General features: G+C 34.2%; 1 protein-coding gene across 1 annotated transcript; it reads right to left on the bottom strand.

Annotated features, from left to right (window-relative positions):
• Positions 1-4,678: 4,678 nt before the first annotated feature.
• Positions 4,679-7,782, bottom strand: LOC136200898 (L-ascorbate oxidase homolog). Its single transcript, XM_065991403.1, has 3 exons — positions 7,406-7,782; positions 5,636-6,742; positions 4,679-5,055 (listed from the first exon to the last, which is right to left on the bottom strand). The coding sequence occupies exons 1-3, from the start codon at positions 7,654-7,656 to the stop codon at positions 4,755-4,757; spliced, it is 1,659 nt and encodes a 552-aa protein (XP_065847475.1). The 5' UTR covers positions 7,657-7,782; the 3' UTR covers positions 4,679-4,754.
• Positions 7,783-13,863: the final 6,081 nt, after the last annotated feature.

Below are 13,863 nucleotides of genomic sequence, written 5' to 3'. Positions count from 1 at the left end.
CAATATACCACATCTTTGACTTCTCAGCACACCTCAGGCTTACCTGCATTGTAACTAGTTACTTTTAGGTACCCAATTCTTTTTGGGTCCTTGCTTGTTAGGTTCAACAGGTAAAGCATCATATTTTATTTTATGGCGGCATACTTGGACAGTATGGCCATTCTTTCCACAGAAGTCACAGCTGACCTCCCGTTTAGGGTTTTTCACTGACTGGTCAGCACCCCAGTGCTGAGCGTGCCAGCACACATTTGTGGTGTGTCCTTTCTTCCCACAGAAGTCACACTGGACATTCCGCTGGGGATTCCATCTCTGCTGACCAGTACTTCGGTACTGAGCATTCAAAGGAATATTTCTTTTGTTTTGAACCTTGAGTTGGTTCTGGATATTTGTGACGTCCTTTCTCAATTTCTTTGAATCTGATTGGACTTCAGAGACCGACTTATGTATGATTTCCATATTATCATGCAAAGTTGAGTTGTCCTGAAGAAGGAATCTGAGGTCACTTAGCTTGACATCTTCAACCTCGTCACAGCGCCTGCTGAGTGCTCTAATTTTCTTATTACACTTTTTGACAAGTGTATAGAGGTCACTCAGGGCATTACCCATTTCGTTTCTGAGCTGGGAAAGTGATATTACCTCATTTGATTGCTCCTCATCATCAGATGCAATGGAGGGGTCAGCATGCTCAGAGACGCACGGCTCAGCAAGTTCGTCAGCCATGAAACATATCTTCGCTGACTCGGTGGCCTCAGCTTCTGTTGATGAAGACTCATCACTGTCGCTCCATGTAGCCACCATTGCCTTTTTACCGTTCTTCTTATCTTTCCTCAGTGTGGGGCAGCTTGACTTGATATGGCCAGTTTGATGACATTCAAAGCATGTAATGGGCTTTGAGTTGTCTTTCTTGTATTTGCTGTCGCTGGACTCAGCTTTATACTTATCAAACTTTCTGTAAGGCTTCTTAGAATATTTGTCATTCTTCCTGAACAACCTTTTCATCTTCCTTGTGAACATAGCCATCTCCTCATCATCTGTTGAGCTCCCATCAGTGGAGTCAGCTTTCATGACAACAGATTTCTGCTTCTTGCCTTCAGACTTTTCCTTCACCTCGAAGTTTTTCATTGATATCTCATTGGTCAGCAACGAGCCGATGAGTTCGTCATATTTGTAGGTGGTTAAGTCCTGAGCTTCCTCAACATCGGTCTTCTTTGCTTGCCAGTCTTTAGGAAGACTCCTGAGTATCTTTTTGACTTGTTCTTCCTCAATGAAGATCTTCCCAAGTCTCTTGAGCTCATTGATGATGTTGGTAAACCTTGCATTCATGTCAGATATACCCTCATCATTGTTCATTTCGAACAGCTCGTACAGTCTCATCTGCTGGTTCACCTTGGACTCATTTACTTTATTGGTTCCTTCGTAGGTGACCTCCAGCTTCTTCCAGATCTCTTGCGCCGACTCACAACCTGAGATTTTATTATATTCTGCAGCATCGAGCGCACAGTGAAGCATATTTATAGCCGAAGCATGATTTTGTAGCTTCTTGAGATCATCCTCTGTCCATTTGGCCTCAGCTTTAACAACTGTTTGGCCAGCCACAACTTCGACAGGTACAAATGGACATTGGACTATGGAAGCCAGGCACTCATATTTGTAGCCTGAATGAAATTTTTCATCCTATTCTTCCAGAAGGTGTAGTTAGACCCGAAGAATAGGGGAGGCCGAGTAATGGACAGCCCCTCAGGTAAGATCTGAGTTGTTTGGTTTCCTGGGAGAAACCGAGTGCTGTTTTCGCCCATAGTGGGGATCAGCTCAAGGTGGTTAAACCTTTTACAGTGAGCTTTTAAGCTCTGATACCACTTGTTGGTCCCTTATAACGTTACAAGTATAGTTCCAAGGGGGGGGGTTAGGAACTATTTAAAAATTTTAAGCTAGGGCAGACTTCTTTTTCGTGAGAAAAAGGTTTGGACAGCGGCGCTGAGTGAATAGCAAGATACTAGCTTAGTCAACTAGTGACTAGGTCAGTTTCTTTACTTGAGTCAGGAGATAGCACTTAGAGTCTATTCCTGAGCTCGGATATTCAACGCGCACAACTCAGCTTGACCTCTTTACTTGGTCAGTTTTTGTTTAAGCAAGCAATAAATATATAAAGGAGTTAAAGGTTAGAAATATGTTACTCAGCAGATTTATCAAGGTTCGGCCTCCAAGCCTACGTCCTGTCCCCGGAACACGTTCTGAGATTTCGAATTCTCTACTGAGCTCTTTAACGGTAGAGCATCAAACCTTTTACAATCTTAGCAACTGAGTATAACAAGAGTACCTTCCTCTATACCTCTACTCAATCATAATCTCTCGCTGAGTACTATAACCGAGTACTCAGCCTCTCATTTCTAATCTCTAGAAATGATAAGTATTTGTCCTAAACAATGATTGCTAAGACACCTTAGATGATTGAATAATCACTCTAGACTTTTACACAAAAGATATGAAATTTAGTGTAAGATTGCTTTGCTTTTGCTTGGAGAACTTTGCGTAGAAATTTGGTCAGCGTAATGGCTTGATCAAGTTCTCTACTGAATGAAGCAACTGATGGCACTATTTATAGAGACGTCTGAGGCATCGGTCATTTCGAATTTCGAAATAACCGTTGGAGGGAAACGGCTTCCTGTCGTTGTCATCCTGACTTGCTCAGAGCTCTCGGCCAATCAGATTTGAGTATCTTCTGTCCTCGGTCAGCTTTTGGTCAGCTCGGCAGAATGTCTCTCCATTTATGGTAATGTCAACTAGACAGCATACTGTGTCTTCTGAACTTTACCCAAAGTGGAAACACTTTGTCTGGAAGTTGTTCTTAGCCAGCTGCTGTCTTGTACTGTTTGTCGAATCAACTCAGCAGCTTCGTCCCGAAGTTGTTCCTCGAAGGTCTTCTAGATCCTTCTTCCGCTGAGCTGCATTTTATACATAACGACAACGTTTTGACATACGCGGGCCGAGTTGCTTTAAACTGTTTGACTTGGGCTTTGACTTCCGTATTGGGCTTGGGCCTTTTAATCTTGTGTCTTATAAACAATTTAACTCAACATTGAACAAACACATTAGTAGAATAAATCAAAGCATTTAAACTTAGTGTGTTTAGAATATGTTTTTAATTATACTTAAATAATTTTGTCAAATCAAAGTTATGTGGAAAGGTGTTTCAACAAGTTTAGGGGTTTTTAAAAAAAAATTAAAAGAAAAGAGATTTAATTGAAAAAAAAACATTAATACACAAACCTTTTCGATCTGGTGTAATTCATAACCAAACCTAATTTCCTTCTTTTCCTTCGATACCCAAACTCTTTCTTTCTCTGTGCGGGTTGAATGTTGCTCTTCATTTTTGCTGTGCGATTCCATCTTTTCTTGTTTTCGTTTCCATTCCTTCCCTTTTTGTTTTCTTTTCGTTGCACCTTGTTTTGGTCTTAGTGCTGTTTTAGTAATTGTTTTTCATTTTAGTGGAAAACTGTGATGTTTTAGTAATGGTGATTTATCATGTTTTTTAAATGTTTTTTATGTTATTTTATAGTGGGTTGCTAAATACTGCCCCTTTTTTCTAGTTACCGTCCCTATTTGGACTTTTTTGCCCTTCTCATAATTTTGATCAAAAATTGAAAATTGACGGGGCGGATCCGGCATCCGCCTAGACCAAATTTTGGCCGATTCTCTATAATATCCAAATTTTCAGTTTTGATATTTTTTAATGAAAAGGGTAAAATTATCCAAATGGGAGGCGATGAAGTAATTTAGGGCGGTAAATAGCAATGTCCTATTTTATGTGTAATATATAGAATTTAGGGTTGGGTTCTTCCTTTTCTGCGGAGCTCTGGACTATTCTTACTGGAATCAATCTTGCTAAAAGGCTGGGTGTTAAGAGGCTCTCTGTGGAGTCTGATAATTTGGAAGCAATCAAAATGATTTCTGAGAATCATTCTATGGGTCTTAACAGTCGCAACCTCATCAAAGCTATTATAAGGCTTTGCTCCTCCTTTGAGTTCGTAGAGTTCAGACACATTTTTAGAGAGCAGAATCGTGTTGCTGATCGCTTGGCGGCGGCGGGCCATGAAGGGACGTTAGGCGTTACTACCCTTCCTGTTTCCCCTAGTTTCATCTCTCATCTTCTCTTAGAAGATAGGATTGGGGTTAGCTTCCCTAGGCTAATTCCTGGGTAGTTTGTTGTTATTCGTTTTTCTTTTCCTTTTCTACCAAAAAAAAAAAAAAACTATATACAAATTTATTGTGTCCCGTTGCAACTATATGTTATATTTTTTTAAAAATGCTATTTTCTGCACCCGCATCCACATCTGCACCCAAACCTGTGTCCGTACCAGAGTCGGTGCTTCATAGATGAAGAAATTCTACTATAGTCCCGATCCATTGAACTTGCCAATAGAAACATGACAATTGTGCACTTTCTTTCCTTACACCAATCATTTCTCATAGATGCCAAGTCTTTTAAATTTACTACATTTTCTATAGATAATAATAATAATAATAATAATAATAATAATAATAATAATAATAATAATAATAATAATAATAATAATAAACAAAGCAAAAAAGGAGGAGGTATTCCTGATTAAATTTAATTAAATTTAATACATTAATTAAAGGGACAGAATAGAGTAATTATATATGAATGCAAGGCAAATATAATATACAAAATAAATTATTTTAATTTTTTATTGGCATAAGGGAAAGGGTTTTTAATAGAAAAAAAAAAAAATTTAAATAGTATAAGGTGGAGGTTTTGCTATTCCCTTCACAGCTCCACAAAGCAAAGCATCATCAGGAATATTATATTCATCTCTTAAAGATCTTTCTGGTGAAAGAACACTTGCATATAGTTGTTGTCCTAAGTATGTTCTTTCCCATATTTCTGACCTTATATTCCACATTCCTGCATTGTCAAATGTCAACAATATTGCTGCCCATGATTTTGGGAACACTTGAATTGTTGTCCGGCTCACCGCATCTAGGAGATTGTAGTGCACTCGTTTCTCGGGTGTCCAGGTTCCCGGCTCAACGCTGGTAAGAGTCGTAACAACAGTAGTTTGTTAGTAGTAGTAGTAAAAAGTGCTAAACGTTTAAGCTGATAGTTTATGTATTAAAAAAAAACGGGTGAAGACAAAAACAAAATTCTGTGATTTCACTTTATTTTTGTCAAACTGGTAACTGTAGGAGATGACGGGAGTTTTTCGCTTTACTGGAAATAAGGACCTCAAACGTTGATGATGTTAAATTCAAAAAATTCAAAGACTAGATGATATTCTAAGCAACTTTAATTTTTCAACTTTTTAATTTTGAGGTCATTTAGGTGTTGTTTGGTGAGGAGAGAGAAAGTGAATGTTTAGAGAGAGAAAACTCTGAAAATGTTGATTTTGGGAAATAAAAAATTGGTTCCATAGTAAATGTGGTGATGAACAACTTTGATTCTTGAAATTTTCCATTTTGAGGTCGTTAATGTCTATTTTTGTGGTGTCAAACTAAACTGTTATCGTTTTTAGCAAAATGAAAACCTTATTCCTTATTGTTTGGATACCAGTTTGACAAAAAGCAAAGGACATGGATTTTTTCAGACTCTACCAAAAAAAAAGTCAATACTTACGCGACTGCGAAGAAAGAGTATCCATCTAAGTGCCATGATTGAAGGCTTTTCTCAGGGTTCTCGAAGATGATCTCGATGAAGTTACGGAATGTCAAGTTCTTAACATTTGGTCCTTCGACAACTTGAGCTCCACTTGCTGGTGGATTATCGGCCATCAGATCATAATTAAAGACCTTGTCTGCGATTCCATAATACTCGGCTATCTTCATTGGTGTCTCGGGATTGGTGTTCGAAACACCGTTGATGGCATATCGAAGCTTTCCACCGGTTCTGCTAGCTGAGTTTTGAAGCTTTAAGGTGCGAGTGATGTTGATTGATCCGTAATGGTATGAGCCCTGAGGGTTTGGCCTGGCGGCACTAGCGGTAAGGTTCCATCGGAAGGATCGGAACTGATTGAGAGACCATGCCCATCCGACGGGTGCTGCAGGGATCAAAGGCGACGCTGGTCGTTTTGAATTCTCGTAGCGAATAATGCCTTTTCCTGTCAGGATTTCCTTAGTGAACCTGGTAGAAGCAACCATGTAATAATCCTTTGGAGACTTATTGGCTGTGACGAGAACACTAAAGCAAGCTCCGACATGAACATCAAGAGACTCGTAAATGTTCTGGATCACGTGTGAACCTTCCATTTCGACGAGCTTCATTGGATGATCCTGGATCCGGAAATTAAGAGATTTCTTGAGACCCGCGTTACAAACTCTGAATTTGTATGTCTTTCCGGGCTTCAAGGTAAAAAGAGGCTCGTCTTTGCCGTTTCCTTTAGCTGTTTGGCCGTTGATGAGCACTCCTGCTGGCCTGCCAATGCTATTTCCAGCATCCAATGCTTGTCTTAAACTTTGATGGCTCTTGGTATACCAATCATTAATAATTACGGTGTAGTCAGCCTCGGGATCGGGATAAGGAACCGGGATTAACAAACGACTGTTAATATGAATTCCACCAAACCCACCAGCTGCTTTTTGTAGAGCCAAGCTTGGATAATAGATGAAGCTTCCAATTTGATCCTTCACCTGGAAATGATAGGTGTAATTGGATCCAGGCGCGATCGGACAATTGGTGCCAGGCAAACCTTCCTGCCATGAGTTCTTCCTCTGTTGGATCCCGCTCCTGTTCGTGTAAATACAAATTGATTAGGAAGCGTATCGATTTTTTTAATGCAATCGTCGGAAAACTCCATACATTTTGCGACACATGTCATTTCTTATGACAAAAATGACATGTTTCGAAAAATGTAGCGGGATTTTGTGAGGACTGGGTCCTCCTTCGCATACAGGTGACATACTCTATGCATTTTGCGACACATCATTTTTATGACAAAAATGGCACTTGTCGCAAAATGCAGGATCGAGTCCTCCTTCTAGTATAGGCGACACGTCGTTAAAATTTTCTGATTGACAAGGAAAGAAGAACGAAAAAATGACACTTCTCGCAAAATGTAGCGGGATTTTGTGAGGACCGGGTCATCCTTCTCGTATAGGTGATATACTCTATGCATTTTGCGACACGTTGTTATGACAAAAATGACACTTGTTGCAAAATGCAGGATCATGCCCTCCTTCTCGTACAGGTAACACACCGTTAAAATTTTCCGACTGACAAGGACTGGGTCCTCCTTCCTGTACAGGTGACACACTCCATACATTTTGCAACACATCGTTTTTTCCACGTGTCACAAAATGCATGACCGAGTCCTCCTTCTCATACAAGTGACACATTGTTAAAATTTTCAGACCAACGAGGAAACAACAAAGGAATTAGGATTAAACTCACCAATGGATAAGGAAAGGCTCATCAAGGTTGTTAAACACATTAACAACAACATTGTTATTACTAGTAGAATTAATGACAGGTCCAGGAAACTGGTCGTTAATGAGAATAACTTGTTGCGAAACCCCCAACGGAGACCGAGTTCCGTAGGTAATTTTCCACGTGAAATATAAATACGGATCTTCCGCCTGAACAACCTTAAGCATTTCTCCGATCAGTAGACAAGCCGATAACATCAACAACAACCTCGCCATCTTTTTTTTGTTTTTTTAATAAATAAATAATATATATATATATATATTTCTTATATAAGTTTATATAAAATATATATATGTTTATATATATTTTATATAAACCCTTTCCTATGCCTTAAAAAAGGCCTTATTTAATTCTCTCCCTGATGGAAGAAGATATTATCTTCTTCTTCTATGTTTTTCAGAGTTATAAAGTTCCCTTTTTATATTAAATAGTTACCTCTATTTTAAGAGATAAATCAGTAATATTTCGGAATTTTATTCTCTTATTTTTACCTCATGACTAAATAATTACCACATATTTATTTTTTCCTATTTTTTACCTTTTGACTGCCTATTTTTACTCGTTTTTCTTCCTTTGTAAAGCTGTAATGAACTAATTATAGATTTCATTCATCTGAATTTGGAATTTCAAGTTAATTACATCAGTAGTCCCTGGAAAAAGTATAAAATTGAACTAAAGGACATTTTGGTAATGTAAACGAAGTTGAGGTGGTTGAATTGAAAAACATAAATTTGACAAGCACAAAATTGAAATTTACTTCCAAGTTAAGTTCATATATATATGATATGTTTCCAATTTTACCGAACACAATAATGGGATGAGTCGCGAACGAGGTCGTGCTGTTTAAAACGTTTGCGGAACTGCCTTCAGATAGTGCAAGCAGTCATATAATCCAGTCAATGAAACATACGAGTTTGTATTGCACAGTACAAACTTGGTCTAAAATATGTTGGACAAAATTGAATAAAATTATATAATTATATAATTAATTTAATTACCAATAAATACCTCCTTTCATAAATAGTCGTTTCGTTTGTGAACAGTCATGTCTGTTATTCGACTATCACAACAATTTTTTCAAACAAATTTATTGGTAAAATAAAGGAGTTAATTATGTGTATTTTGACGAATTGTTTATATCTTTTTTAATAGGACAATAAGCATTTTATGCAGTTTTTTTTGTGATTAACTTGTATCTGATAAATTTAAATATTAGCATTTCGACAGGTTGTTTGTAATTGCATTAGTAACAAAATAAATATTTCAGACATAATTGATGCTTACAAAGTCTGGTGTGATAATTAATTGATGAGTTAAATAACAGTAAACCAGTCTACAGTAAAACCTCTATAAATGTATATCTTTGGGACCGGAAAAAAATATTCATTAAGCTAGATTATTTATTTATCGATAAATGAATAAATTATTCATTTATCGATAAATATTCATTAGATATGTAATTATCTTGTTTAGGAAATATATTATTTGATTGATTTGTAATTATCACGTTAGCATAATTACAAATCAATGATGATGGAAATGATCCAGAGCCAGATGATAATTGTGTTGTCGCAAATGTATCGTCAAAAGAGGCCTTTCAAGCAATGGTCATCTTAAACAACTACTTGCTACAACATGAGCAAAATATACCAGAAGTTGTGTTTGCACTACAAAAAGTTAAGAATAATGTTCATTTTGGTTTAGGTGGAAAGAAAAAACAATCAACTATAGATGCATTTTTTCAGAAGGAATAACTTATAGTCGATTGATTAAAAGGTTTTGTTATATATATATATAGGTAAAGGCTATGCTTACTTTGTTTTTTAGAATATATATATATATATATATATATAATTTAATAATTATTACTTTATATTTTCATTGAGCCCTTAAGGATTTAGATATCTTTTATTACTTAATGCATTTAGCGAGGTTATTACTTTAGTCCATTGGCCCAAGTCGGGACCCGAAGAATTTATTATATAATCGAGGTTATTACTTTATCGAATATTCATTTATCGAGGTTTAACTGTATTTAAATTTTCTGTTGGGTGGGGGTAAAACTAATCCTGCTTGACAACGCTAAAGATAAAATTGCACAATTTCATACGTTAGGGATAAATTTGCATTTTCTCAAAAACTTTAGGGGCAAATTTGCACCTTAACCCTTTAATACCCAAAGATTTTATTTTAAAAAAAACCCAAAGATTCAAAAATAACATAAATTAAAGTGAATCTTCCAATTCCGATTTGGATAGATTAATGGTCTGTTTGTTTTACATATTGTTTGCTATTACGGTTTACTGTTGGAAAAAATTGCTTTTACAAAAAGTAGAGATTCCCTACTTTTGTAAAATGCTACTTTTCAAGTGTAAAAGACAAATAGGAGATCCTTAACTAAACACATAAAATTTTCCATTTTGAAGTGAAAAGACAGACAATAGCATGAAAATGAGTAACCAAACAGCCCTTAGTATACAATTTACCTTCTCTACAATAATGCAATTCATATTTTCTCCACAAAATTACATTGTGAGGTGTATAATACATTCTTCTCATGTCGAAATACATATTCGGAATAATATTTCTCAAACTCATTTGACGTATTTTCACTTCTGGCACAATAGAATTAAGAGGCTTCGTTATTAATAGTTGAATCGCACACGATTACTTATCAATAACCTCCGAAATTCACAGAACTTTATAAAACAGAAAAAAATCGTTCTATTTTTACACAACTGCTATTTGATTTAGGAGTCTATGTTTTGTCAATATGTAATGTAATTAAAAATAAAAATAAAAATAAAAATGCTCTTGATTGTATTAAAAGTTTAATTTCAAGTAATTTGTTTAGAAAAAAAAAATCATATTACATACCCTCATTTGCAAACTTTTAAATCACATATCTCTATTTACAAATCGAGCAAACCACATTCATTTATTTATATTTTACCCTTATTAAAATAGGGTAAATTATTCAATAGTCAGCATTGATAAATTACTTATAAGTGTCTCATTCTGTTAAATAAATTCATTAAAATATCAAATTTGATGAGTTTTTTTTAAAAACTGTTTTTTTTCCTATAAGTGTCTAACTGAAAAATTGATAAAAACAAAATTAAAATTGTGATATTCTGATATTTAAGATTTAAAATCGTATAATGATAAAATACATAAAAAATAATTTTTATAAATGTAAATAAAAATTAAAATCTGATTTTTGATGTAATTTCCTTTATTAAAATATAAGGAGTAAACAATGTATAAGGTAAAAAATTGTAGTGACTAATAAATTATTTATACATCCCATACTCGTCCCATTTAATTCGCCGGTACCCACGGATACTCTTACCCGTTAAGAATCAATAAATAAAACAAAAAATATTACAAATTTAACAAAATATAAATTTAATAAATCAACTATTTAAAAATTGAATCTTAATTAATAAGAATAAAATAGCTTAGTGGTATCACTCAATGGTTGAAAAATAAAAGGTTGAGATTCAAATTTGACATCTTACATCTAAAAAACAATGATATTTATTAATATATAAAAAAGTTATGACGGGTAACGGGTATCGGGACCTGGGGGTATTCCCATACCCGTTCCATTACCCTAACAGGTAATGATATTGATCCCATACCTATTAGAGTCGGGTAGTGCCAGGTACCCGCGGGTACAATACTGCCATCCTTACCAAAATAGTAAATTGCATTTTTAATGGCCTAAACTGATGATTATTTATCCTTGGCCCATAGTTCATGAGCAATACTGATGATTTTTTTATCCTTAGCCCGTTTCTAAGGAAAATAGGATCCGAAAATGCTAAAAACCGAAATCCCAAACTTACAAATATTACGAAATTGTCATTGCATCAAATCTTTCCACAAACTTGCATATGGTTGTAATCGAGCCGAGCCAAGTCGAGCTTTGGCCTGTTAAGACTGGGCTCTTCAGAAATTTGAAGATCTCCAGCTCAATATTTTGTCCGTGAGTTGCTCACAAGCTGTTTACAAGCTTGTTAACGAGTATCACATTAATTCAGTTCATGAACTTCGCTAGCAAACAACTCATAAATTATATTGATTTGAAATTACTTTAATATAAAAATACATAGTTTTAAAATGTACAAAGCTAAAGTTTACATAAAAGTACGTTCTTTTTCATTTTTCCTCCTGTAGAAATATTATCATTAAAAAATAATCGAACTAAGCTTAGTCACAAGCATATTTATGGACATTACAATCTAGCTTGTTCATGAACCTATAGTCGAGCCTGCTCGTGAGCTTTTGAGCCGAGCTTCGCCCTGCTCAAGCTCGTCTCATTTATAAATTGAGTCGAAAATGAACGAACTTTTTATATTCTCAGAAAGTACATTGACAACTTTTGTGATTGAAACAATCATCATTTAAAAAAAAAAATCAATCTTGATACATAAAATTCTAGATGTTCAATTTTTTTTTTGAATAAAGGCTGGGACGGAAACGAGGACCCAGACATCCCAACTAGGTTGGCATCCCTGGGGCTTGACTAACCCGAATTTATTAAAAAAGAATGAAAGAATACAAAGAGAGAGCAAAATTAAACAGAACGTAAGTGAGCAACATTACATAAATCTTCAAAAATGAAATGTTTGCAAAATGCTGGTGCAGAAGGCCACCAGATGATATCCGTGGCAGTAACCCCATGACGTGCTAGGCAATCCGCTGTTTGGTTGCCTTCTCTGAATATGTGCGTGATTATAATCTCCATTGCCGAACATCGGTTGAGACAAAGCAGCCATTCCTGTCTAATCTCCCAGGGGATGTTGGTCTATTTGGTGCGTAGAAGGTGAACTGCAGTAGCTGAATCTGATTCAATCCACAGTCGGCGCCAATTTCGTTCCCAGGCAATATCAATAGCAAAGGTGATTGCTTTGAGTTCAGCTAAAAGGGCAGAGAAATTAGGGATCGGGAATGCAAAGCAGCCCGTAGCGAACCCTCTAGCAGTTCTAGATGTTCAATTGAATCTTGATGAAAAGAGCTAAAAAAAATAGAGATAGAGCAAAAATTATATATATATATATATATATATATATATATATATATATATATATATATATATATATATATATGGGTAAATAATTTATTAGTCTCTATATTTTTACTTATTACACTATTTAGTTCTTATATTTTAATAATATACCATTTAATTCTTAATTTTTGTTTTATTCAACAATGTAATCCGTTATAGAGGAATTAACAAGCTGTTTAATAATTCAAATACTTGAAACCAAATTTAAGGACTACAGTGTATTGTTAAAATGGAAAAGTACAAAAAAAAAATACTTGTGGTTTGCTAATTTTACAAACAAAGACATGTGGTTTAAAAGTTCGCAAATAGAGGTCTGTGGTATGTTTTATCTACAAAACAAAGTATTTCAAATTACACAGTTAAGTTCTGATTATAACCAATGACATTTTCATCTTAAAAAAATTATTCTTACATATCGATAAAACACACACCTCCCAAAACACAGCTCCCTAAATCGAAACCATAAATCATATGATAAAAATTTATGTTTTTTTTACTAATTTGACAATATGTGAATTAAATTTATATTTAATTTCATTTTACACAAGTGCTATTCGATTTAGGAGTCTATGTTTTGTCAATATGTAAATGTAATTTAAAATAAAAAGAAAAATAAAAATGCTCTTGATTGTATTAACAGTTTAATTTCAAGTAATTTGTTTAGAAAAAAAAAATCATATTACATACCCTTATTTGCAAACTTTTAAATCACATATCTCTATTTACAAATCGAGCAAACCACATTCATTTATTTATAATTTACCCTTATTAAAATAGGGTAAATTATTCAATAGTCAGCATTGATAAATTACTTATAAGGTGTCTCATTCTCTTAAATAAATTTATTAAAATGTCAAATTTAATGAGTTTTTTTAAAAACTGTTTTTTTTCCTATAAGTGTCTAACTGAAAAATTGATAAAAACAAAATTAAAATTGTGATATTGTGATATTTAAGATTTAAAATCGTATAATAATAAAATACATAACAAATAATTTTTATAAATGTAAATAAAAATTAAAATCTGATTTTTGATTTTAATAAAGGAGTAAACTATGTATTAAGTGAAAAATTATAGTGACTAATAAATTATTTATCCTATATATATAATGATATTCTTTTTGATTAACTTTACTCTTATATAGATATAAATGTCATAAAAAATGATACAAATAGTAACTTTATAAATTGAATAAAAAATTATGATGATACAAATAGTAACTTTATAAATTGAATAAAAAACTATGAGAAATGGTACAAACTCTTGTTCTTATTGGTGGATAAATCACCATGGAATATATAATAAAATAATAAAAAAATTACAAAAGATTAATTATATTCTATCAGCA

This window comes from Euphorbia lathyris, chromosome 7 (assembly GCF_963576675.1).
Source record: "Euphorbia lathyris chromosome 7, ddEupLath1.1, whole genome shotgun sequence".
NCBI classification, from domain to species: domain Eukaryota; kingdom Viridiplantae; phylum Streptophyta; class Magnoliopsida; order Malpighiales; family Euphorbiaceae; genus Euphorbia; species Euphorbia lathyris.
Note: the sequence above shows the minus strand (reverse complement) of the source record. Positions and strands in the feature narration are given on the sequence as shown.